This window comes from Xiphias gladius, chromosome 18 (assembly GCF_016859285.1).
Source record: "Xiphias gladius isolate SHS-SW01 ecotype Sanya breed wild chromosome 18, ASM1685928v1, whole genome shotgun sequence".
Taxonomy (NCBI): domain Eukaryota; kingdom Metazoa; phylum Chordata; class Actinopteri; order Istiophoriformes; family Xiphiidae; genus Xiphias; species Xiphias gladius.
Genome location: NC_053417.1, coordinates 13,115,141 through 13,141,731, shown reverse-complemented (window position 1 = coordinate 13,141,731; position 26,591 = coordinate 13,115,141). Strand labels below are relative to the sequence as shown.

Sequence of the window (26,591 nt, the reverse complement as noted above, 5' to 3'; positions counted from 1 at the left end):
CGTGCATGTGTGCATGTGTGCTCACTAATGCTGGCTGGAGCCAGCGGCAGGGCACTGCATCTTTCAGGAAATAACACAAGGAGAAAGAAAAAACACAGTTATTAGTGCTCTTTTCCACCAAGAGCTGATTTTAAAGTCTGAAATAAATTTGGAGAGAAAACATTAGATTGAGTTATAATTTCTGCTTGAATTTGCTGGCCAGTGTCTACTATAACTGTAATATTAACTCGTATTGTTTTTAACTGCAAGAATATTTTGCTGCTTTTAAACCAAACCCCTGGTATGAATTTATGAATTCAGGATACTACCCAAATGAGTTATAGGATTAGATGTGTAATGCATGAAGAGGGTACAATAAACTGTAATGTCAAATCTCCTACAAACTGTCTGAAATCGCTGCAGCAATATAAATGTCTTGTAGAAAAACGCTTTAAGTGTAGGGAAATATCTGTATAGATTTCACAAAACTTACTGACAATTACCCATGTTAATTAATAGCTTGGAACTTTTGACTGTTTTTTTCCCCAAATATGTAACATAAATGGAAGTGAATGGTTTTGTGTGAGGTAGGCTGAGATAAGCAAATACTGTACAAACTAAAAGACACTTTCGTATAATGGGAATGGCTTAAGTCAGTATGGCGGTTTAATACGGAGTATTTAAATCTCATGCCATCTGACCTACAATGTTATGTAACTATAATGTGCACCTGCACTACTGTTTGCCCTTTGTGTACAGTATCAGTCTTACAGAATTTTCAGTTCAAGTTCAATTACTGGTGTTTGTCTATGATCATATTGTATTTATTGGATAATTCATGTTTTATATTAATATGAATGTGAGTGAAGAGAGTATATTGACTGTTTATGGGAAGTGTTTTCTGAATGCTTGTGTCATGTACTAATAAGACAATTTTAAGTGTGTGTGTGTGTGTGTGTGTGTGTGTGTGTGTGTGTGTGTGTGTGTGTGTGTGTAAACGTGAAGACTAGATATATTTCTTGGCTGCCTGACTGTCAGACAGAAAGCGTGGGAGGCGATATTCATAGAGGTGCTTTTAGTGGGACTTTTATGAGAGACTTTTTTCCATGGCTGAAAGGAGGTTGACCACACACAGTAAGGTTGCCTCAGCTCTGCGCACAGGCGTGTGTGTTTGTGTGTGCACATACAAGAGAGAGCGTTCTGGCGCCCTTCCTTTCAGCGCTCCTACGTGGGCTGCCAGGGGTGTGTTTTGCTTCGTGTTTTGTTTCAGAGAGCCCTCCCCCGTGCTGCGGAAGTGTTGCCGGAAGCAGTGGGAGCTCACCCCCAGTTCTGCGTCAGTGCCACTAAAGAAAGGATCGGGGCTTTCCGGGAGGAGGGGGGGGGGCTGTCAGCCTGGGTATGTCACGGCCATGTGGGTGGTTGTCTACACGTTCTCACACACACACACACACACAGCTACAGTCACGACTGCTCTTAGACAAACTATTCTTGTATACACTATATTGCTGGCATGCTCCAAGTAAAATCCCCGGCTTTGGAGGGGAATTCTATGGAACAAGAACAGGTGTGTATGAGAGCGTGCATGCTTGTTAGTGAAGGTGAAGGGTATGTTCAATTGTGTGTTTTCCCTGACAATGACAGTGAAGAGAGCAACAAAGAAACCTCAGGTGGAGAATTTGTATTTAACACATGTATGTCTGACAGATGTAACTGTGACTGCATCCATATAAGAGTGTTGTTCTGCTGTTCTGATGCGATGTTTCCCTCCTGTTTCCTCTGACGCCCTGTTGGAGCTCAAGTACTAACTTCCTACAGTGTGGCCTTGTTTAAAGTAGTAGAAGTAACACAAAGTGATCCACTGTCCTCAAATGCGGGAGCAGAACTTGTAGAAAGCTCTGACAGGAAAGAAGAAAAGAGGAAAAATCTCTTTTCTGGCAAGGCACGAAAAAAAGAAAGGAGAGAAATGTGCAGAACTATGTGGCCTGCTCATCCTGGGGGATGTTTTCATCTTTCTCTGCCCTCCTCACAGAGTCTTTTTTTTTTTTTTTTTTTTTTTAATGTCAGCCATTTGAGAGACTCCAGAGGGGCTGCACCTGTTTGCCTCTTGGCTAGGAGCCCCCAAATCCCTCCTCCTGCCCCCGTCTGCCACTCATGCTGCCGCGCCTCCTGGGATGGAAGGAGCGAGGGAAGGAGGGAGTGGGGAGGAGTGGTGGAGAGCAGGGTTGCGTGTGGTGGAAGGGATAGCTGGAGGGCTTGAAGGCGTCCGGGAGTAAGAGCAGTGATATAGGGACAGCCAGAGAGAGAGGGAGGAATATGGTTTCAAGTCAAAGTTCACTCTCCCACACTGGACAGACCTAGCTTCTGTGGAGCTTTCTCTCATGTTTGACTCACCACCTTCTCTTTAATTTCTGTATTTTCTCTCACCTTTCCTCTTCTCTCTCCTGTACAGACCCACATCTGCTCTCCCTGTCCTCCCTGTTAACTTTTCTCCTCAGCCTGTCTTTCCCCTGCTCTTCTATAATTCCCTACCCTACCCTCAATCTCCTCTACTCTCTTTCTCTCACTCCTCCCATCTCCACGCTTCTCTCCCCTCTCTCTCCCCTTCCTCCCGCCTCTGTGAGAGCACCATGTTAATCTGCAGTGGCCTCTTGAGGTCACATTAAAGGTCACCCAGCTTCACTTCCTAATGACCCTAGGGCCACACTCTACTCTTTATCCCTTTTTTTCTCTGCTTATTTCTGACAGCTTTGCAAAAAAAAAAATACTCAATGAACTAACTAACGTTTTCCCCCCATCAGTTTGTTTTTAGGTTAGAAAAGTAAGGTGTGAATTCTGTGTTTTGGAAACAGCTTCTGCCAAAGGGAAGTCGCTTTATTACTGCAAATATTTTGCATTGACCTAATGTAGATTATTGGAGAATTTTTTTCAGTATTAATTTATAATTTATTCACAGAGTACACACTACGTGATGATATGTGGTTGGAGGCGAAGTGTCAGTCTTAGAGATAATGTTTAAGTTTCAGGTTGGCTCATATTGGGCAGCTACACTGATGTTTCTATAATGGCTGTTGAACCATTTTGTGCTGGAAGCTTGTAAATTATTTTAGCTTTTGATGAGAATATTTTAAAACAATATTTTGTGTTAAATTATTTAATGCCGTGGTTCCCAGCTGTTTTTGTCTGATGTACTCCCACGGCCCTGTCAGATGATCTTAAGTATCTCTTCAGTGACTCTGTTTGTCATGTTACAGATATGGGTATTTGAATTTAAAATCAGATGTTATTTAACACCATTAATTATGTAAAAACAGACATTGTTAGAGTATTTTTTTCACACCAATTAGCCAACTATTGCTTTTAAATATCTATTTCATACCATTTATCCATTACTTATTTGAATTGTTCATTTGTAACTTTTAGCCATCTCTTTCAATCATTTATACATTACCTTAAATAAGGAGTTAGATTTCTCTGCTTGCTTCATCCCAAATGTACATTTGAAGAGAGAGCTCAACTCAAGTCACAACTTAAAAAAGACATGCGCAAATGGCCAAATTAAAAAATCAAAAAAAACAACTTGAGGTTTCTGGGGACAGTACTATCATGTTTAGTACGTTAAGTGTCTAGGAATAGTGAATCCTGTTGCTAAAATGTCTTCTTTTCTTTTTGCCATGTTGTGTAGAATCGTGGACGCTTGGCTGAGAAACGCACCATCCCCCTTCCCCCCAACCGGGTGCCCAAGAAGGAGCTGGCCTCCATCTTCAGCAGTGACGACAGTGAAGGCAGCGAGCGGGCCAGTGGGGATCATGCCCTCATCAAACAAGAGGACGAGCTGCATTACAGTATCATGAGAAAGAGGTTAGGCTCCTACTGCATGACTTTTATGGCCATGGCTTTAATGTAGTCTGAAGTATAGTACATGCATGTTTGACATTTGAGTCCCATGTCATTGTTATACTGGATAGCAGTTTTTTTTACATCTTACATTTTCCTCCCTTTATCTGTGCGTGTCTCCTAAGAGGCCATTCACACATATTGTCGTAATTGCCTGGGCTTTTACTGTGGTTAAAAATGCATACATTGTGTTGGGAAATCGCCACGAGAAGAAAATGTCATGCTAGCATCTGAGGTGTCACTTTTGTTAAAAACTAATTAACAGTAATAAGTCCACTGTTTTGTTTGCGTCTGTTTGGATCCTGTCTAAAAGCGGAGGGATGCAAGTTTTATTTATTTTTTTTAATGATACCTTAGATGTGTGTGTAGCTTTTTCATCAAAAGTGATTTTAAGGATAATTTTGAGGTGTTAAAGGCTTATTTTGAGACAAACAGACATAGAACCGTGTTTCAAAAATATACTATTGGCTTTTGATTTGGGATGTCTAATGGAAGGATGTGTGCTGAGCTTTGAAAATGTTAATTGGTTTGTTGGTTTGCCTTTTGTTGCTGCTGCCAAGGCTCAGTGTATCTGTCTTGACTTGATTTAACAAACAAGTCACCTGAGTCACCACTGTCTGCTTCATCCCATCCTGAGCTGTGCTTGACAGCAGTTTGGTCATAAAGTGTTAAGTTTAAGAAATGGTTATGAAATAACTAGCTTTAGAGTCTATGTTCAGCTTGATGTGCATCTGTTCTTGTTGCACAATTAGCAATTTAAGAAGATATTAGAGCTGAGGGTATGACAGACTAAGATTAATAATAAATTTATATCTGGAATAAACATAACATGGATTTGTAGTTACTATGGGCATAAACAGATTTGTATGATTCAGAAACCAGACAGGCTATGGACAGATATAATGCAGAATCTGTTCATTGATTAACCTCAGAAACTCCCCCAGCTGCATTATAAACAGCTTGTGCAACCTTATTACAGAAGGGGAGGTTTTTCATGTCTTGAGACTTGCGTTTGACACGGCGGACAGCACAGCAACTTGTGAAGCTTAAAATGGATCCACTAACCTCATTTGAGAGGGCTTCCCCTCCCCCTGACACTTGTGCCGCTGGCGTGTTAAGATGATAATGAATTTAAAGAACACTTATGACTAATATGTCAGGCTTTTACCCTTTGAAAGGCGGCGGACTCGCTGGAGCCGCAGCTCCGGTCTGTCGTGGGCATCCATCTCAGCCCTGCTTTATCCCCCAATGCGGGTCTGGACGAACGGGATAATGGGATGTCCAATCACGGAAATCTTATTTCCATTGACCGCAGCTTCATAAGTGAGTAGTAGAAGGGTCTTAACAAATTGGATTTGGCCAATGGATGTGAAAAATACAGGGCCTCTGTACACATGTGTGAGTGTATCTGTGCTGTCTCATCCACACATCAACAGGGCTGGCGGCAGCACCGTGTCACACCCACTTGCTTGCTGTGACCTGCCTACTATAACTGAACTTTAATCTGCATGGGCACATGGAGGCAGCATGTTTTAATTATTTATTCAAAATTTTTTATCCTAACATAATGCCTCATGCAGCAAAGTAACTTTGGGTGGAATTACATTAGAATATACTTTAGAGTTTCAGTTCCACTCCAGTTTTTCAGTGCATAGTTGAATATATATAATGTCTCTTTCGTTACACTAAAGAGTAGATTGTTTCATTAGTTCAGGTGGCTGACTGTTGTGATTTATGGGGGAATTTGTCTGTCATTGTCAACAGGCGTTGTTTTCATAGCTCATCATTCTCATCCAGACGTCTTCTCAGGTTCATTGCAAACCCGTCCATCTTGTTTTAATCAGATTAATGTTAATAGTCGCCGGCTTTACAGACATTTACTTTACTTGGTGCTGCACTTGTCCTGATGAAGAGGCACAGAGAATCTAGAGACGGAAGCACAGCCAAGCCACAGAGCCAACCAAGTAAGCATTATCACAGTAAGGTGTATGCGGAAGAAGCTTTGGGTATAAATACCAAAGTCTAGTGTGGGTCCTGTGAAACACACAGGAACTGAAAGGCTGAAACAAAATCTAGTTTTGTTATCACCTTGGTACCAGTGCTGCAGATTGTTTGTATGTGACTTGGATTTGTTAACACTGATTTATGGATTTCATTTTAGGCATTAAATATTTGATGGCTGTAACCTGGGATTTTAGTGTATTACTCAAGGGCGAAACAAAGCCTACCTTAGTGTTTGTTTCAGTTGGCTGTAGATAACAAGGCTTTGATCGAAAAGTGCTGACTGAGAGTCTGGGTAATTACCTGACAACCACTGTGGATTTTATAAGTTACACCCGCTGACGTCTGCCTTTCAGCCTGTGCCCTGTAGAGAGAAAAAAAATCCACCATACCCGTTATTAACCTTAACCAAAACAAACGAAGGTAGTTTCTCATTTTTTCAATCATTCATGAGGCCAATTTCTACTTGATCAGGTACATATACACATACTTTCATCTATGGTAAACCTTTACCATAGACCGACAAAAGCGTAAAACATACAAGCTGTTCAGTTTTTGTTTAGTATAGTCTGAGTATCAGAGGCTATCACTAAGTCTCTTTATAAGGGCCATCTTGTCCTGTGCTCGTCCACTCAGCAACAAGCAACATACTGAATTCAACATAAAATCTTATTGGTTTTGGCTTGATTTTTGTGTTCAGCAACAAGGTTATAGTTTAGGTTAGTGTGGGGGTAATTTTGATAGACCTCGTCATAGTCTTAAACTGTTGCCTGCTTAATTGTATTTTTTACTCCAGTGAAACATTGAGGCAGCATGAGCTTTGGTGCTTACTGATAGAAAGCCGCAGTGCTACAGTAATGTTTGTTTCAGGTTCATGCTGCTGAGGGGATGTGAAATTAGAAGCGAACAGAAGATGCTCATATTCATAAACATTTAGAAGAATCTAATAATTATTACTTACTATCACAGTGTTTTTCTCAGTTTCGCTTTATAGTCCCGTTCTGTGTATGAAAACAGATCCTTTCATGGAGCAGAATCGGCTAATATTTGTTAATGGAGATGCTGTACTCAATCTGTGCAATAACCACAGAGAGAGAGAGACACTGATGCGATTGAGTTAGCTACTGTATGTGTATTGCATTTGACATTTTGTCCTCTGGCTTTATTGAACAACTGTGATATTTGCCTTATGCCAGTAAGGGGTCACGGACAGTGTGAAATTACTGGAAATGGCTCTCCCCTAAAGCACTAATTAGGGAGCTCGGAGGTTTTATAGCTTTCTAAAGGAACCATCACTTCAAGAATTTTTGGCCTTGTTTACACGTGTTTACCATGGCAACAATGTTACAGCCATTTAGTAGCCGTTTAGTAGCAAGCTGTTGATTGTTTCTATATAGAGAAGTGCTTTGTCTATTAACTCCCTGTCAAAACATAAGATTAGCAAAAAGATGGTTATTTTTGTTCTAGCAGTTTGGTCTCAGATTTGGAGTTGGCCTGACGCAGGAGGTTCATCATTTCCACATGTAAAGAACGCGATGTTTAATATTCATAATTTCCTGTCATACAGTATGTTGAAATCTACTGAAGATAATAAGAGCTATGGCCTTCCATACAGTATCTACAGTACAATTGTGTGCTGTCTGAGAGCTCAAAGGGATTACATCCCATACCGAAAATACAATATATCATTTCCTTTTTCAATTCGAACATTACTTAAATCCATTGAAGAATTTCTTTCTGAATTAGAAAAACAAGAAAGATAATAGCTCATAAAGTGTGAGCCAGAGGACAAATTAACAATGAAACCAGCAGTGTGTGTTCATGGCTTAGTACTGGAGAATCTAAGTGCAATACGGCGGATATATGGTGTATTCTATTTCCATTATACTTTTCTTTCCTTCCTTGGCTGCCTTATCGACCTAGTGTCAGCCTGTACAGCAGAGGAACAACAGGGAGAAGTGAAGCCCAAATGAAGCTGGGCTACTCTTACTTATTTATGTATCTATTTCTGTATTTATTCATCACCCCCTCTACTTGCAGCTCCCAGTTGTGAGTTGCCTTTCAATCCAACTGTGAACAGCATGACAATTGTGATTCCATTGCTCAAAGGAATCAGAAGAAACATCAAATGTATAAGGAGCAGATTTATATTCCAGTTTTAAACTTTATGTGTCCTAATGTATAGGTATTTCCTCAATAAAAGACTTATATTAGATTTTTTTTTTGGTGGGGCATCATTGAAACTTTACTCATCTACTCTTTTTCTCAGTGTTTTGCTGATATCTTACTACGCTGTGGTTGCTGAATATTACATATTGCCGGGTAGTATCTGAATGTTGCCGTGGACCACCTGTGCAGGTTGGAGTGGGCTGTGTGTTGGAGCTGTTGTCTTGAGAGCAGATGAGGGACCACATTAAACCTGTGAGCACCAGATGTTACACAGTGACCTCTCTCTCTCTCTCTCTCTCTCTCTCTCTCTCTCTCTCTCCCTCTCTCTCTCCCTCTTTTCTTTGTTTCTCTTGCTCTCTGTCTCTCTCCTCCTTCACTCCTCCACCTTCACATCCCTGCTGTCTGTGTGTCAGCACTTTCCCAGTGGTGGTGTGAGACATGGCGTCAGGGTGCCTGGGCTGCCAGCTTCTGCCAGCTCACACTGTGACCTCCAGCACCGCCACCTCAGCTCCACGTGCCAATGCCACAGCAGGCCACTTCTAGGCATTTATACTGAGTTGAGTCCCTGTGCCAGGAGAAGAGTCTTTCCATGTTGTTTGGACCTTTTTGAATATTAACGCCCACTGTAATGGTAGAAGGAGCACAACCTTTCCTGAACAAAAGAAAGCCTCAGGCAAATGATCTAGCAGATTAAGTTAATAAGCTTTTACAGTAATACTGGCCGTTTTCTGGTGTTTTTATTTAAATTTTTATTGAGGTGTGATTTATCAATAAATTGTAATTCCACTATTCATTCACTATTAATTCCATTACTCTGAGAACTGAAAAAATAATTCACATCTTATTGTAATATTGAGTAGCGTGAACTATGACGAGTGTGTTTAAAATGCATAGACAGGAAGCACCGATAGAAAACAGCAATAGAAATTAGGGCTAAATGTTGCCCGAACTGTGTGAAAATTTGAGTATTGAGTGTCAAAAAGTTTCAAGTATCGAAACTTGGCATTGAATGCTTGGTTGGATTCTAGGGCTTGATTTCTTATTCTTGGGTGAGATATTTCTTGACCTAAATCAGGAAAACTTTCTAAATTTTATATTCACTTCAGGCAAACTTCTTTATTTACCACAGATGCACTGAACATTGATAAATAAAGGAATCCCCAAACTAAGGTAGTGAAAAAGTATTGTTTTGGTATCATTACTTGAACTTAGATATTGTATTTCAAGAATTACAAATGATAGACAGCCCCAATATGATATAATTTCAGTAATGCTGGAGACCAGTAGTATCCATGACAGACTCTGAGTATTAACACATATTAGTTATCCCAATGTCTGGGTCAGTGCGTCTGTCCTGTGGCCAGGGATGAAGGGGCAATATTGACCAGTATAGGGATGAGCTGAGGATGAGATGATTGTCTCCGGCATGCACCTGGGTGATAAGAAGGCAGCTCATGTCCTTCTTAGCTATCAGGCCCAACAGCCACAATATAACCCTCCGACATCCTCTCCGAGGCCCCCGTCCTCTCCAGCTCACGCTGGCCTTAGGAGCTCCTTAGGGAGCGCTGACTCAGGTGACTGGGTTTTAAACGCCATCCCCACCCCCCTTTCCATCTTCCAGGGCTTGAGTATGACCTTGCCTCCACCCACAGAAAGAGAGGAGGGAGGGGTTTGAGGGAGGGCAGAGGTGGGTGGGGATAGGACTAGGCCCTCATTAGTCCAAGCTGAGGTGGGACAGCTCAGGAAAAGTGCGCTAATTACCCCACTAACAATGTCCTTGGCATTCATGGCTTAGAGCGGCCAATTTGCCACGGGATAATAACCCCATCACCTCTATGAGAAGTTGAGGATAGCATTATCGTGATCACTTTAAATGATGGACAGAGGTTGGTGTTATAACGCAGCCAGCTGATTGATGGATTTGGCTGCAGTTTCCCACAGTGGAGCGTGTAACTGCAGCGTGTGTGATGTGTGTTTGTTGGAGTCTCTGGGTAACGCCGATACATTATTATATGACTCTGAGCACAATTTTAAAAAACTTCTCTGCATCTCATTTTCTTTTTGAAGAAAACCATCAGCTCTCAGACACAGAAAGCTACCAATTTTAGCAAGTTACACTCTAAAAAGAAGTCTATCATTAGTCTAAAAAGTTTGCAGTCACAGTCCAATCAAGCGTCTCCTTGCTTAGCAACCAGTGGGGACTGTTTTGTCTGAGACTGTTTTCTGAGTCATTGGTTCTCTGTGACTGAAAGGTGACTGTTGAAGCCAGCACGGCCAGCATTGGGCCCTCTACGCGCCCCTTCATCTTTTCTGTTAGCGTGTGGAAAACAGCTTGGCGACCGACAGCCTGACATTACAGCAGGAGCCTGTAATCATGGGACTGTAAAAACCCAAATCCAGCAGCCGCAAACAGTGTGGCCTCGTCATAGCGGTGGCAGCTAAGAACCATTCACCACTTTTGTCCCATAAACTGTTTGCCGTGTCATACCAGACCCCCTTCATAGATGATTCTGCTTTCAATAAAGTTGCCGGTTAATCCTATAAAGGAGATTTCTGCTGACACTACAGGATGCTGATGGCTTCAAACTGACATGTCTAAATGCTGCATGTTTGTAGGCTTATTTTTTTGGACAAAGTGACAGTTCACAAGAACCTTCCTGTTCTTTAGGGCTTTGGAACGCTCTTCCATGTAGCATGTATGTCACAGTCATTTAACAGTAAATGATATGTAGACTGTAAGCTAAAAAAATAATGAACCCTGCACCTCACCTACCACACAAGCTGTTTGCCATTACACTGTGACTACACTTGTGCTGTACGGCTGCTATACTCCCCTCAAACGCTAAGCACCTATTTCCCATCATTATGCCATTTAATGCGATCAGGATTGTAATCAGATTGCAAATTAAATACCTCCATGACACAGTTGTGTGGGTCCACTGGTGTGGGGACGTTAGAAAGGCAGCTGGAGGAGCATTTGGAAGGGCAAAGTGGCTCCAACCAGATCTAGGCATAATCTGTAAACCCTTCTCTTGCTCTTCCTATGGGTGATGAAGGGCAGGACAGGGTGTATGAGAGACTCTTGTGGAGGGTTTGTTGTGAAGGACCTTGCGTGACAAATGTAGGCATGACAATAGAAAAGAAGACAATTTTTTTTAATTGCCAGTGTTATATACCACAAACTCATTGTATCAACTTATAAATATTACATTCCTAATAAGTAAGGCCTGTTCAAGACTTGATTGATATTTTATTTTATGTTAAATATTCATCATCAAACAGCTGTTTGCGGCCGCTGTTTAAAAAGAGCCATGATCAGGTTTTAAGCTGCTAAACTACTTAAGAGTTGTGAATTTGTTCGTTAATACATCTTAGTGTGGAAGATGAGTAGGGATGATGCCCAAAACTGCTGGATGCAGTAGTCTGTCAGAGTGTATTACACACCTCAGAGCTAAGAGCCAGTTTACAGGACAGCCACTTGTAGCTGCTGAGTCTGTTTCGAGGTGTGCATTTGAAAGAGGACAGTTCTGTCTGGATGGAGGATTTCTTTGGTAAGAAGTGTGTGAAATAGTATGAATTCATGCATTGCTGCTTTATCACATACTGGTTTAGATTATGTTGTAGAATTAAGTTTGTTTGGGGGTGCTTATGTGTTTATATCTCCACTTTCTTCTGTGTGTGTGTGTGTGTGTGTGTGTGTGTGTGTGTGTGTGTGTGTGTGTGTGTGTGTGTGTGTGTGTGTTAACAGTCGTGACAGTGACCTCTCTACAATCATCTCCAACCTGCACCACACCAGACAGCACGGCATGCCCGAGGGCCAGTCAGCCTCTGACCACAACACCGGTACTGGACACACAGGTAGGACCCCCAGTGATGCCGTGTGTGTTTGTGTTTAAAGGATTTTCAGTATGTATGTATAATACAGGCAAAGTGTAGGATGTCTTCTTTCTTTCTTTTTTCTTTTTTCATTCTTGCTCTTTCTCATTCTTTGCATCCAGTCTGGTGATATATCTGCCTTATCATCTCCTGTAACATATGTAAACGTTCCATTACCCATTTAATTTACTCTAATTTGTGTGATTGGAGGAATTTAACATAAGCTTATTACTCATTCCTGAAGGTCGCTCTCAAGTTGATTACTTAATGTTCTTCCCACATTCTCTGCCGGACTCCAAGATTTTTGTTAAACCCTCTGTTTTAAATTACCTCTGAATAAATAGCTTTGTTTGCCATTAATCCATTTTCATGTGAGCAAAGGAACCATGGTGTGTGTATGCTAAGCTAAGAGCTTTTCTTACAGCTTACAGACAGAACATAGACAGCATTTAATCACAGCTATTCGTCAAGTAGCTTTTATGAGGATATTGTGCAGCCATCAAAGACATATGGTTGTACAACAGCCTCTGTGAGTATCTCTAATCAGCGATCAACCTACTGTACCAAATGTTTCAGCAACACTTGGGTAGTTTAACCTATTTACCTATTTACATTTGTTTGTGTAGTTTACTGCCTCCCAACAAAGTATGATTGTTGGCAACAGTATTAAACTGACAAAGCTTCACAGCAACCCAGATAAACATTTCACTGTATCATATTCTTGCGCATAAAAAAAAGTAAAGGTTTTAAATAATTATTATAAGTTAATTAAGATTTTTTTCATAATATCTATGCTGACTTTTGCCTATAGGATAAATGGGTATCTAAAATACTGATGGTGAAAATGAATCATCTGTATTGAAAACATCCATCATCAAATCCACACTTTTAAACAAATACATTTACCCCTAATTAAAGAATGAATTGTCTTTTTATCAGTGAAGACCATACCTTTGTTCCAGTGTTGCCTGGGGCTCGACCCTGTCCCTTCTTATACCATTAGCCAGAGGCACAGCAAGTGGCATAATAAGCCCAGACCCAACACCTCCATACCCTCTCTCTATGTGCTCATCTCCTGTCTGCCAGATTAATTGTCCATACGGTGCCTGTGATATCAGGCAGGGTGGGTGGAAGGTGTACGGTATTAGCCTGCTCAACAGCCACCCCAGGCAGTGTCTTAGACCTTGGTTTGGGACGGATTTCCACCCAAATACTGGCTCAATGAGCTGCTAAACTTAATGGAGAAACCAGAGCCCTGAGTAGTTGTCTTAATAGAGAAAGACAAGAGGGAATGGAGGTGGGTGGGGGGTGGTGATGGAGGATGGGGTGAACACAGTGTGGCCCAAACCAGAGGGGGTCCAGGACCCTAAAATCTGTCCGTTTGAGCATTAAAGGGAGATTTAACAGGCTGCCTAAGCAGCTCGCTCCTTGTCTGTAAACAAGTCCAATCCGATCAGCCACTGGCTCTAATTCTGTCTGCCAGTGAAATTAGATGCACACACATTCACAAACACACAATTACACACAGGTAGCACATAGTTATACAGATGTGTGCCCACGCAAAATCAACACAGGTTCAAATTTGCGTCCAAATACATAGGTGGGTGTAATGTGTATGAAGTTTCAGAGCATTTGGATTATTTGACCTGGAGATGGATGAGATGGTATACGCAGCTTGCTGTCTATAATATTTTGTTTAATCTCTTCTGACAGTCAACTCTCGTATCCAACTTATCCTCCAAAAGTGTTTAACATCTCTAACATCTAAAAGAATCTGAGAGACAGGAGAGAAATTAAAGAACAGAGAAAGGAGAGAGGAGAAACGTCTGCAACAGAGAGAAACAGAGATGCAGTGATGGAAGAAACATTTGGAAAGAGAGAGACAGAGGAAAGAGAGATGAATGAGTGTGGTGGTGGTATCAGGGGAGGGCAGGCGGCAGCTATGGCGGCGGACGGCTCCGTATGTTTGTGTGTGTGGGTCAGGAGGAAAGGGAAGCAGGCTTGCCGGGTCGTCTCTGCGCCGGAGTGGGCCGTTAATTAAATCTGAGGGATAGACAGGAGAGCTGCCTCCCTCCTTTTCCACTCCTCTCCATCCCTCCCTTCCTCCCTCATTCGCTCTCTAAGTCTCCAGCCGCTGGCTATTCGGAGCCTCTGTGAGAGGTGGAGGGGAGGGAGGAGGGAAGAAGAGAGGGAGGGGGAGAGCAGGGGCGCCGACGCTGAGAGTCTGGCTGCCTGTGGAGACTGTAAACCGTGGCTCTGCGGTCAGACCGGAGACTCAAACAGGCAGATAAGGTGTTTTTGGACCGCCACTCTCTCTCTCTTCTGCTCCTTGCACTCAGACTCCCAGAGGCAGTTACAGCCTGTCGGTGTGTGTGTGGTTGAGGGTTGTAGGAGTGGTTTGGGGCTTGAGCACATTTGTGTGTGTGTGTGTATGTGCGCCCACGTGTGCACCTTTCCGTGTGTCGTTTTAAATGCCTGGTTTTAGATATTTGCTTGCGTGTGAATCTGCAGCCTAGCGTGTTTGTGCAAGACCTTTTTTTACAATCTGACTGGGAGTGAGGATTGCTTTTAAAGTATTACCAGCTAGTTATTACATGATAAGTGTAAAAAATAAAATTCTAAACAAAAGTAAACAGTCCAGGATTTCTGATAATATTACCTCTGTCATGGTTGTAAATATTTTAATACATTCCATTGGTTAAAAGAGATATAATTGTACTGCCATAACAAAATGGCGTCGGGGTTATAGTACATAAAGACATATATGCATATAATGCTTCTGTAAAGAAATCACCTTCACAGATGACAAAAAATAACTAAGTTGAATAATAGAGAAAATACATTGTTTTTCTTCCCCTGCTTTTCAGGGCAACTAAACAGAAGTTTCAATCCAGAAAGTTTTGTTTTTTTGTTTGTTTTTCACGTCTGTGCCATTTTTGGTGTTAAACAGTCATTGGTGTTTTTGTTTTTGATTTGTTGTTTTTGGTTTGGTTTCGGTTTTTTCATCTAATTTCACAAAGGTGACTTAATGATTAAACAACGTACAGCTCTGTTGCATTTTCAATACTGACATAATTTAGTGAAAATAATTTTGTTAAAATGCGTTAGAGTATACGTAGAATATACTATGTATACACAGAATTTCAACAGAATTATTTGATGAGGCTTTTAAAACTTTAATAGCCTTTAATAACCTATGACATGAGCATTGTTTTGATAATATTAATATGCATATTCTGGCATGAACAGTTGCTTGGCAACAGCCACTGTAAGCAGAGGATGGGATGGGATGACAGATTTGGAAAAGATTTGACAAAGAAGGTATTTCACATATGAATGGCAGATGACACCCGTTGATTAAAAAAGAGGATGTATTTTTTATTATTATTTTGAAATACCTGATTAGAAAGATTTCATTGTGAGGTGCTACTAATGCACTGAGAGGCACTGGTTTCCAGCCCTGGCCAGAGGCATTATGTTTTCGGGCTGTCCGTCCGATTCTCATGAATGTGATATCTCAGGAACGCCTTTTTAGGGAATTTCTTCAAATTTGGTGCAAACGTTTACTTGTACTCAAGGATGAACTGATTAGGATTTGTTGGTCAAAGGTCAAAGTCACTGTGACATCACAAAACATGTTTTTGGCCATACCTCAAGAATTCATACGCTAATTATGACAACATTTCACAAAAATGTATAATAGGATAAAATTATGTTTTATATCCAAAAGGTCAAAGGTCAACTTCACTGTGACATCATAATGCTTTGCAAAAACACTTTCCTGACCATTATTCAACGTCATAGCCCAGGAACAGAAGGGGAGATTGTGACCATATTTCACAATTGGTCAGATACTGAATTGGTGACACTAATCTTGGGTGCCCACCTTGAAACTGTGGTGATTTTATAGATCTTCTGTGCCGCTGACTTGAAGATGTGTGTTAAGCATCCACGTTTTAGAAATTGTAGCTTCTTTGTCACAACATCAATATTTTTGCAGGATTATCTACTGTCAAGGCTACAACTTTGCGTTCTATCAGAATCACATTTATCAGCCAAGCATGTGAACATGTACAAGGAATTTGACATACAGGGAGTTTTTTTGTTTCTCTCAATGAGCATACACACTAATACGGCAGAACAACAATAACAAAGTCGAATCAGTTTTATTGAGTGAGGTACATATGTATTTGGAGAGTGACACAGTTTTTGTAATTTTGCCTCTGTATTTCACCTCAATTGATTAGAAATGATGTCATCAAGATATGATTGAAGTGTAGACTTTCAGCTTTAATTCAGTTCCGTTAAGGAATTACCATTAGCCATTTTTATACATAGTTCCTCATTTTCAGAGGCTCAAAAGTAATTGGACAATTGAGTGACAGTCAGTTTTCAGGCCAGGTGTGGCCTGTTCCCTTGTTCTTTCATGACAAATTAGGTAGATAAAAGGTCTGGAGTTGAAATCAACAATTTGGTACATTCTTAAATAGAAGGAATGAACTGGTGAGCTCAGCAACACCAAAAGGCCTGAAGACAACTAAAGTGGATGATCACAGAATTATTTTCTGGATGAAGAAAAACCCTTCACAATACCTAATCAGGTCAACAACACTCTCGAGGAGGTAGGCGTATCATTGTCAGTCTACAATAAAGAGACACCTTTATGTATGTAAATACAGGGGGTTTACCACAAGTTGAAAACCACTGGTAACACTCAAGAACAGAAGGGCCTGATAAGACATTGCCAGAAAACCTCTAAAAAAGCCTGCTCAGTTCTGGAACAAGATTCTTTGGATGGATGAAACCAAGAATAACTTGTATCAGAATGATGGGAAAAGAAGAGTATGGAGAAGGAAAGGAAAGGCTTGTGATCCAAAGCATACCACATCATCTGTCAAACATGGTGGGGGCAGTGTTATGGCTGAACTGTATAGAACTATAATATCTCCTTTTCAGCCAAATGCTGCAAAACTGATAGGACAGAGTTTCACAGTACAGATGGATACAAAACGTACTGCGAAAGCAACCCGAGAGCTTCTGATGGCAAAAAAATGAATATTCTTCAATGGCCAAGTCAGTCACCTGATCTCAACCCAATTGAGCATCTTTTTCGCTTACTGAAGACTAAATTGAGGGCAGAAAGACTCACAAAGAAGTAGCAACTGAAGGCGGCTGCAGTAAAGGTCTGGCAAAGCATCTCAAGGGAGGAAACTCAGCATTTGGTGATGTCCATGGGTTCAAGACTTCAGGCAAAGGATTTTCATCCAAGTATTAAAAATAATCCGTACAGTTATGTTGCCTTGTCCAATTACTTTTGAGCCTCTGAAAATGAGGAACTATGTATAAAAATGGCTGTAATTCCTAAACAGTTAATGTGATTATAGTTGTTAAACGTCTTGAAGATGAAAGTCTACACTTAAGTCACATCTTGATGGCTTCATTTCTAATACGTTTTTGTGGCATACGGCAGTAAATTTAGAAAAATTGTGTCGCTGTCCAAATACTTATGTAACTAACCGTATATCCCTGTGTCACATATCAAAAATTTGTATCAAGGGGCTTCACAATTTGTACAGCGAACGGCATTCTCAATCCTTAGACCCTCGATTCGGATGAGGAATATCTCCCATTAATGGGCAAAATGGAACAAACGCGGTGTGGACAAAATATTTCTCACTGGAAATTACTCACTGGAGTCATATATGCCAATATAGTGATAACTTCCATTTCGCCAAAAAAATACTTTGGATTGCTTTCACGATATATATTTTATGAGTTGGGACAGACATGGATGCAACTTGACTGGATTGCGGAGGCATACAACTGCAAGGCGATAATTCTAGTTACAGGAAAGACTGACTGTACCCGACAGAAGGCATGTAGACAAAACAAAAACATAAGCTTGCATGAGCAGCCTGTAGGTTCAGTTTTTATTGTATTACATAACTATACTGCATTGCAAAAGAGACATTTATTTATATGACTGTAACCGATTTTCACTTTACTTCACTTTTCACATTGTCTTCTTCTTCAGTGGTGTTCCTTTCTCTCCACCTCTCTTAATTTCTCACTTCCTGTTGAGATGACATATGGTAGAACAAGACAAACAGAGGAGCAGTGTAATGAGCAGTGTTACTGTGTGTGTACATTTTGCACATGTTGGAAGTGGCGCATCCTCACTTCAGCGTGAGCAGAAGTGCCTCTCCCATCTCCATCACCCACCCCCATCCTCCCTCCCTCTCTCAGCTGCATCGGCCCGTAAGCCAATCAATGGCGGGGCTTTCAGGGCCGGCGGAGGCCCCGGCGCACGGAGGGATGATCAATAAGTTATTAGCACCATTCTGTCAGCTGTAATGTGGAGATTGATCGGGGGGCTGCGGCTTGCAGCTCACCCCACGTCCCCGCCTGTCACTTCCCCTCCTTCTTCGTATAGCCCCCCTCCTCCCCATCCTGATAAAGATGACAGATTAACGGAGTAAGAGAGGAATTAAGGAGTCTGGCTGTCTGAGCTGTCACCACGCTCCATGGGATGGAGAGAGGAGAGGAGGAGGACTAAAGTTTGAGGGAGGAGAGGAAATCAGAGAGTAAGAGAGAAAGAGGAATGCTCCCCGGCCTGATGATTCACCCTGGTAGTGTCACATGAAGGAGAAGTGGTTTAGGTCCTGCTGTTTCCTCTTTCTCCATCTGTCCCTCAGTTCTCATCCCTCTTTTTTCGATTTGGTAGGAACAGCAGAAAGGGAGGAGGTTAACTAGCAAGGAGGAACTGAGGCAGAGGCTAGGATATGGTGTATTTAGGCCAACTTCGGCCAAAAAAACTTTAGGCCAAAAAAAAAAAAGTTAGCCTGGACTGTCTGTTTACCAGGAATGGGAAAAACAGGGGGCTAGATCATAGCAGCTAATGCTATTTGCACTTAATTATTGCACTCTTTTGACAGTTAAAATCCTAGCCTTGAAACTAAAGTAAAACTCCTGACTCCATAACCACTAATTCCTCAGCAATATTAACAAGCAGGTGATATGGGAAGGGCCCAGGGTAGCAAACTTGACTGTAAGCGGTGTTAGTGGGAGTAAAAGGGTTAGCATAGACACTATCAGAGCTCAGGGTTCGGCATTAAAAGTGAGTGCCGGTGCTCTAAGAAGCCCCATTTAATTGGCTTTAAAAGCTTTCCGCCCTCAAATCTCTGGCCCTCGGGCACTTGCTCAGGAGACAGAGTGTCTTGAGTGAGGTCGGCTCAAGAGACAATTCTAGTGTGTGTGTGTTTGATCATGAGAGACTCTGGGTGTGTGTGTGTGTATATGTGCTTTTGGTAGAAGAAGGGGTTTAACTAATGGGGGTTCTCTCTCTCTCTCTTTGTTAATATTCCACAATAGGATAGATGCCTTTTTTTGATTTGTTTTTTTCTTTTGACCAGTGAAAGAAATGTACTGAGCATGATTATAAAATGAGATGAAAAACCGAATGAGAGATCATAAAGGAGACGACAGAAAAAGTAGAATTTTTGAAAGACATTCAGTGTGCGCGCTGAATGTCTTTCACAAGCAAATCGGCAAATGTTGTTTGCTTGGGTATTGCTACGAAATGATGTTGATTTATTTATTTATTTATTTTACCTCCTGTTCATTGTTTCTCAGTGCTTTTTCCACGTGCAAATGATGAACAATTGCTTTGTTGAAAAAAAAAGAGACACAGGGAGAGAGGAACTCCTTGAGTGTGTAAAATAAAACACTCCCCCATCCCTAAAAATACACAGAGAAGTGAGAGAGAGAAAGTTAGAAAAAAGAGAAAGAGGGGAAGCAGTTGCTGCTGTGGCTTGGCTGTCTGTGTGGAGGAACAAACAGTTAGAGAAGAAGCAGAGGTGTATGGGATAGAAATAGAGAAAGAAAGAAAGAGAGAGAGCAATGACAAACGGCTTTTTCCTTCCTGCTGGCGCTGCGTGCACTGTGCTCTGGATCCCCTCCCTCTCTGATTAGGCCTGTATCGATTTGAGGTGTATTGGAGGGGGGTGGACGTGAGGCAATGGGGAGGGAAGGAACAACAGGATGAGAGGGGAGGAGAGGAGGAGGAGGAGGAGGAGGAGGCAGTAGGGGGTGCTGTAATTTTACACTAGATGCTCCTCTTTGGTGGCAGGGGAGGAGGTAGGGGAGTACAGGGAGGAAGAGGAGGTGGAGGAGGCAGGGAGCTTGTTAATGAGAGGCGAGACAGAACTCCTGATGAGAGGAGGGTTCAAGCACACCTAGAGGAGAGGAGAGAGAGAAGGAAGCAGAAGAGAAGATCAGAAGTGTGTTTAACAATGCAGAACAGCGACAAGGTGGGGTGTAGAGGGCTGTGTGAAAGTAAAAAAACTAAAAATAAACATATAATATAGACATAATGTAAGCTGAGAGGAATTTCGCAAGCGGCTGAAAGACTCTCATGCATTTTAGTTCAGTCAGAGGCTTTTGTGCCAACATCTGGAAAAAGAGACGAGAGAAGAGAGGGAGGAAGAACAGTGATAACACTTGAGGACAGACTGTTGGAAAGAGACACTGGAGGAGACACAGAGAGACGGAGCCTTCCTCCCTCCCTCAAGTAGACAAACACACACGTGAATGCGCCGGGCAGATCTGTCATCCATAGCAGTGCAGGCCCCCTCTCATCTCTGACAGAACAGGCACATCTCCAGACGCCTGTGGCTTGCTTCACTCACTCTGTTTCTCTCTTTCTCTCCACCTATCACTTATTTTCCCTCTTTGGCTCCCTTTCACTCTCTTTCTTCTAGCTCTTCATTTGTAAAGCAGCCGCCATGTATACAGGTAGACAGAGCAGAGCGACTATATGAAGCCTGTACTTTGGTCTTTTTACTGACTGCTCTTTCTCTCTTTGTGTGTGTGTTTATAGATGCCCTTCTAGGCAAGAGGAGAAGCTTTTCTCCCAACAGCAGCAGCGAGTGTCCCTCTGACAGCAAGAAGTCACGTAGCATATCCCCCAAAGGTAAGACCGTGCAGTGTATTTGGGTGTTGTGACGTTACAGATGTGTGTGGACATGCATTCTCTGAGAGGAAACGGGTGAAAATTGTAGGGGATAAGACAGTATGACTAAGTGTTGAAGTGAAAGGATGGAAGCTGCAGAATGAAGAGGAGGGAAAAATTAGTCGGTATTGATTTAGCTGCTGGTGGTCACTGTGTAAGGGTTAGTGCGATGATGGGAATATACACACACAGAAATACACACTATCTTAGGCTCATTTTCTCACACACTTGATGACAGACTTCCATGTCATCCCTCTATTAACCCATTCTTCTGTCTTAAACAGTTACGGTTACATATGTAAACACACACGTTAGTGGAAGCCATTAAATAGTCACACCCAAATTACCAAAACATATCATTTGCTCACTAACCACTAATGGTATGGAATCATGAAGACGGTTTTAGTTTTATATGCTGAGTTTTATCTTTGAGATTCTGCTGCTAACCCAGGAAGATGGATATTTTGAGCACCACAGAATAAGATTTTGTGGTATAAACAACATTGCGAAATGACATTTAAAAAACTACACCAACTTTTTTTCCCACGTACTGTGTCTGAATAACTAAGGTCATTCTACAGACACCCCACTGAACAGTTTTCATTGGAACTATTTTCTACCTTAGATGCAGTCCCAATGAAAATGATGATTTTGGTGAACTCTCCCTTTAACAGGAAAACAGAGCATGGGTGGCTGTTATGTCTGCTTTCCTTCAAATACAGCAAATACAGTAATATGCTATCTAAATAATATAATATATTAGATGATTTGGCATTTAGGTATAATATTATCAGTCTTGCAGCTGTTTCTTAGTATACTCATCATTGTTGCCTTTTAATTAGCTCTCTATGATGGACCTTGACATAGCACACCTTGGCAAGACGATGCCCCTCTGTAGTGCTGGAATCCAGTCAGCATCCTCTATTATTCATATCTCCCTTGTGCGGTGTGAAACCGGGTGCCCGGTGTGGAGCCAGCATGGCCACCGGGCCTGTCCCTCTGGGCTCCTGAGGAAGATTTTCTGGCTGATGCATTATACAGCAGGCAAAACCAAGGGCAGCTCACTGCATATCGAGCCTCATCTCTAAAGACAGATGAACAACATGCATACACGAACACCATCAACAGCAGACTCATACATGACACAAATAGCTTGGATTATTTGAAATATTAGTAAAATATTATTTTATAATGGTTTTTGTAAAAAAAAAAAAAAAGATAGATATTTGGTATTAGGTATTTGCACAAGTACATTTGGAAGACAGAGTTGTGTAGAGCTCAGCATGAACCCCGTGTTGACCTTTGCCCTCTGGTTGACCTTTGACTGACAGCAGCCTCTTTCTCTTTCATTGTGTAGAGAGGCACTCATTCCTGGCCATTATAGTCTTACTTAGTCACAATCCAGCTTCTGAAAGTTGCATGGATTTTTGTGGATGATTCTTTTTGTCATAGTGTTTGTGTGTGTATTGTTGTGTTTATCTATGTTTATTTCTGTTTGTGTACTCAGGCTTGGCTTCCTTTTAAGCCAAATGAGGCTTTTGTGTTTTTATTCTGATTTTGTGTTGTTGTGGTTCTCAGAGTATGAGCGGTCACGTTTTTGGCTTTTAAAGCAAACAACCGGTGTACATGCCTTATGTATACTCTTCCTCTGCTGTATATGTGCATAAGGGAGAGAGAAATTTTGTTTGTCTGTGTGTAAGTGTGTGTGCAGCCTGCTGTCCAGAGAAGTGTATTTAAGCCATTGCAAAACACTTGTGTCTTAACCTTGTCTGGTAACAGACATTATCCCTTTGTGACAAATGCAGGTGGAGAAAAAGATTGAGAGAGAGAGAGAGAGAGAGAGAGAGAGAGAGAGAGACTGAGATGGTAGCGTATGGATGGAGCTGGAGAGATTGGATGCTGCTGTGTAAATGATGTCTGTTTTTCTTTCAGTTGCAAAGTCGGTACCCCCTGCTGTGTTTAGAGAGCCAAAAAAACTTTAGACAGGCACAGACTAGTTGTGCGCACACACACAGAGACACACATACAGTCAAGAACCTTGGGTGGATTAGCTGGAGCTTGGCGGTGGAGACAGAGATGCTTTCGTGCTCACTTCCTCCCCCACCACCTCCAACCCACCTCCGCTCCACAGCGCCACTCCTGCTCGCCTGCCCGGGGCCAGGCTCAGGTTTCAATAAGAAGGAGGGTGGTAAAAATAACCCCTGCTTTCCTCTGCTTCTCCCTCCTCCTCCTCATCCTCTTTCTCCCTCTTCTAACTCCCTAACCACCTCCCCATATCCCCCACCACCCTTACCTTAGATCATGTTACTATTGACAGAGAGAGAGAAGGGAGGTCAGAGAGAAAGATTAAGTGTGGGGACTGACAGCTAGATGGATATCGTACACCGCATCGTCTTCACAACACCTTAAACACTGCATAGCAGTGCTACACACACACAGTGGTAGAAGCTGAGTGTTTCTTGTTCTTTTGGTTGTTTTTTGTTGTCTGCATTAGATACGGTCAAAATACAGTATTGCACAACAACCCTAGTGAAAACCTTACACCTGATGCCACTGTTAGCATGGATACTGCTGCACTTTCTGTCAGAGAAATAGTGAGTTCATGCTAGGGTCAGGCTCAGACCATTAACAGTGCGTGTCTGGATGTGTACAGTTTCATTCAAAGAGATTTCCAGTCCATCAGTGCCAACTTCTTAATAATCTGTGTACAAGCATATCTTCTGGCTGATATTTGAGGAAGGCTTTATTTCAAAGAGTACAGTGATCATCAAAATATGCATGTTGGAAGGTGTTTAAAATTAATTTGGGGTAAATCTTTGTTTTGGGTTTACAATGTTTACAATGGCTATGTGTCCTGATTATATTTTGTGATGTGTTTAGGGCTATGCAAGGTATGATTTTTATCCTAAAAATACACCTGTCTTATAAGCTAAAGTCACAAAATGTGTCAGAAAAACATTCTCCTCCTTGCAGATTCCTTGAATGTAAAAACATTAACATGTAAAAAACTGCAAACTGGTTCCTGAAAGCAGTGAATGAACCCGTCTTTCAGAAAAAGTCAAACTCACTAGTATTAGATTTAGTTCCTCCCTTGTCCCTTTGTGGTAAACTGATGTTATACTTTGCAGAGTTGCTACACTTCAGTGTTCTGTGCTCAGTTCAGTGATGTCCTGAAATTTGATTTTTGTGTTTAGAACCACAAATTTTCAAAATCTTTGACCTCTGGCTGCCTTTTGGAGACTCAAGTGGTTTGAAGCAGCATAGTAAATTTGGGTATGTGCTTTAGGGAAATACCTCACAATCATCACTGACATGGAGATGAATGTGGACTCGGATGAAAACACAAAACAATTATTTAATCATATGCTGAAAAGAGTTCACTATACAGCATTAAGTTATTAGCAAGTTCATGGCCTAATTTAGTTTTAAGAGGCTTGAGTTTCAAGTTTGTATTTATCTCCTGATGAGCTATTGACGGTCACTGACGGGTCGTAATATAAGTGTCTCCCTCCTCTCTGCAGAAAACTCCCAGAGTCCGATAGTGGAGGCAGGCGGCAGCCACGGCCACATGAGCCCTGAGGAGCACTACAGGCGCATGATGTCAGCGCTCAGTGAGCAAGGGTCCTATGAGGAGCAGCAGCAACGCCTCTACCAGCTGGCAAGCAGCATGGGTCTGCCTGGCCACGGTCAGTCTACAGGCTCTGTATTTTTGTCTTTGTGTGTGTGTGTGTGTGTGTGTGCGTGTGTGCGGCCATCATCGTCATCATCATCCTCACTATCATTATATTGGTTTTCAGATATCTGCAGTGCACTCAGATACACCTCTATACACCATATTTACCTCAGTGCTCAGTTGGTTTGTATATTCCAAATAGCATTTTTTGTACTCTACCATTAAGAATTGACTCATAAAAGATCAAGAGGTACTTTTCCTTAAGTTTTTTTTTTTCTTTGTTCTGAAGCAATTTGAGAGTTAGTTCGAAGTAACTTTACTTCAAACTAAAAGAGTTTCCATTGGAAGCACTTCACCAGCTTCTATAAAAAAACATCTTTTCCATCACCTGTCACCAAGTCACCAAGATGCCGTGCTACTTCATAACCACGGAGTGTAGCACTGTGTTCAGGGTACCATGTTAAGGTGTGCCACACTGCTGCCATTTTAAAACCCCAGCCATGGAGACGGCTGACATTTCTATTTGTGGAGCTAGCCCACCTAGTGTCAACGTGCCACTCGGGGTGATTTCTGACCACCATGGCTCTACGTTGTTAACAACACCCACAAGCCTTTGCATGCATCAATGCCATGATTGATCCGGAAGTTCCTATTGGCTGCCTGCCAGGGCTCTAAACTCCCAACACTCTGGAAACCAGCAGTGTGTCCCAATTTTTCTCAGTTTCTACAGACACATAGAATTTACTGGATTTAACTTGATATAATTGTAGTTTGATAGGGAAAAAAGGAAATGTTTGGGTTTTATAAGTTGGCTTTACATTCATTTCACTCTGTATTCCATTAAATGTTAACCTTTATCTCACATTTTTGTAAAGAATGTAACATAAAGTCCTACCAGTCTTTATGAGCTCTTTCGCAGTAGCATAAATCCAATCGATGCCCTGGCTGAATTGTAGTTTGAGCTACTTTTATTTTTATTTGATTAGTAATGATTTTTAATTGCTGGCTGCAAATCTAGGGGGCGAAGCCTATAAACCCTTTAATTGCCTTTTCCTGTGTCTTAAAGGAGTTAGAGGCAAGATGCAGTGCATTGTGGGGATTTTATTGCCCAGGGTGCAGTCTGATCGCTGGCTTCCATTCCCAGAAGCCTTGCTGGTATGAGGCAGACGCTCTGACGCAATACAGACAGACTCGCTCCCTTTCTTCACTTCCACATTCCAAATTGTTTGATAGTTTACACTCTATCCTTTATTCTGCACTTGTGCATTCTTCTTCCAAGCTGCACTCAAAAGCTTTCTATGTGCAGAAGGAGAAGAGACAGAGGTAAAGAGAGGAGTTTAAAAAAATTATGAGGAAAGAAATGGTCAAAGGAAACGAGGAAGGAACCGAGACGAGGGAAGAGTGAATAAATAACTTCTCCCAGAGCAAGGAATCAAGGAAAAAAAAAACCCGTACATACAAGTTTACGATTTATTAATGATGCTCAGGTCACGCACTTAAATACTACTACCATTTAAAACACAGCTTCATGGTAAGATTTCCTTCTAGCGACGTGTGTTTTTTCATCCACTGTTGCGTTTGTGCGTGTCAGATCCTTTAAGCGGATAATGAGCCATGGACATCACAGGCTTTGCCAAAGCTCTCTGACAGCCAAGCCTTTGGTGCTGCTAATATTCCTTTTCTTCGACACCCGGTAACTTCCTCCATCTAACCACTGACAGCTTACAAGTTTATACTGAAAACTTATCATAACACTACCTCTACATCCTCTCTTTCTCCAATTAACAGTTGGAGCTTGGAGAAACTGACACTCTCAGACACAAACAGTCTAGGAGTTGGGACAGAGGGACAGCTGTTTTGTCCCTGGAGAGGCTGAAGAGAATCACTTCAGCGAAAGCCCCTTGACATTGACCTGGTCTCCGATGAGGCCCCTGTGACCCCATTCTCCCTCCCCACTGGCCCTCGCCACCAACATCACTCCTATACATC

At 41.8% G+C, this 26,591-nt stretch overlaps 1 protein-coding gene across 3 annotated transcripts in view; it reads left to right on the top strand.

Moving 5' to 3' along the window:
• The window catches only part of samd11 (sterile alpha motif domain containing 11), a 50,780-nt gene that overhangs the window by 9,015 nt on the left and 15,174 nt on the right, over positions 1-26,591 (top strand). For all 3 annotated transcript variants that reach the window (XM_040153126.1, XM_040153127.1, XM_040153128.1), the window contains exons 3-6: positions 3,662-3,837; positions 11,792-11,901; positions 20,798-20,890; positions 24,451-24,615. In XM_040153126.1, the coding sequence (XP_040009060.1) occupies positions 3,662-3,837; positions 11,792-11,901; positions 20,798-20,890; positions 24,451-24,615 (544 nt within the window). The remainder of the gene's footprint in view (positions 1-3,661; positions 3,838-11,791; positions 11,902-20,797; positions 20,891-24,450; positions 24,616-26,591) is intronic.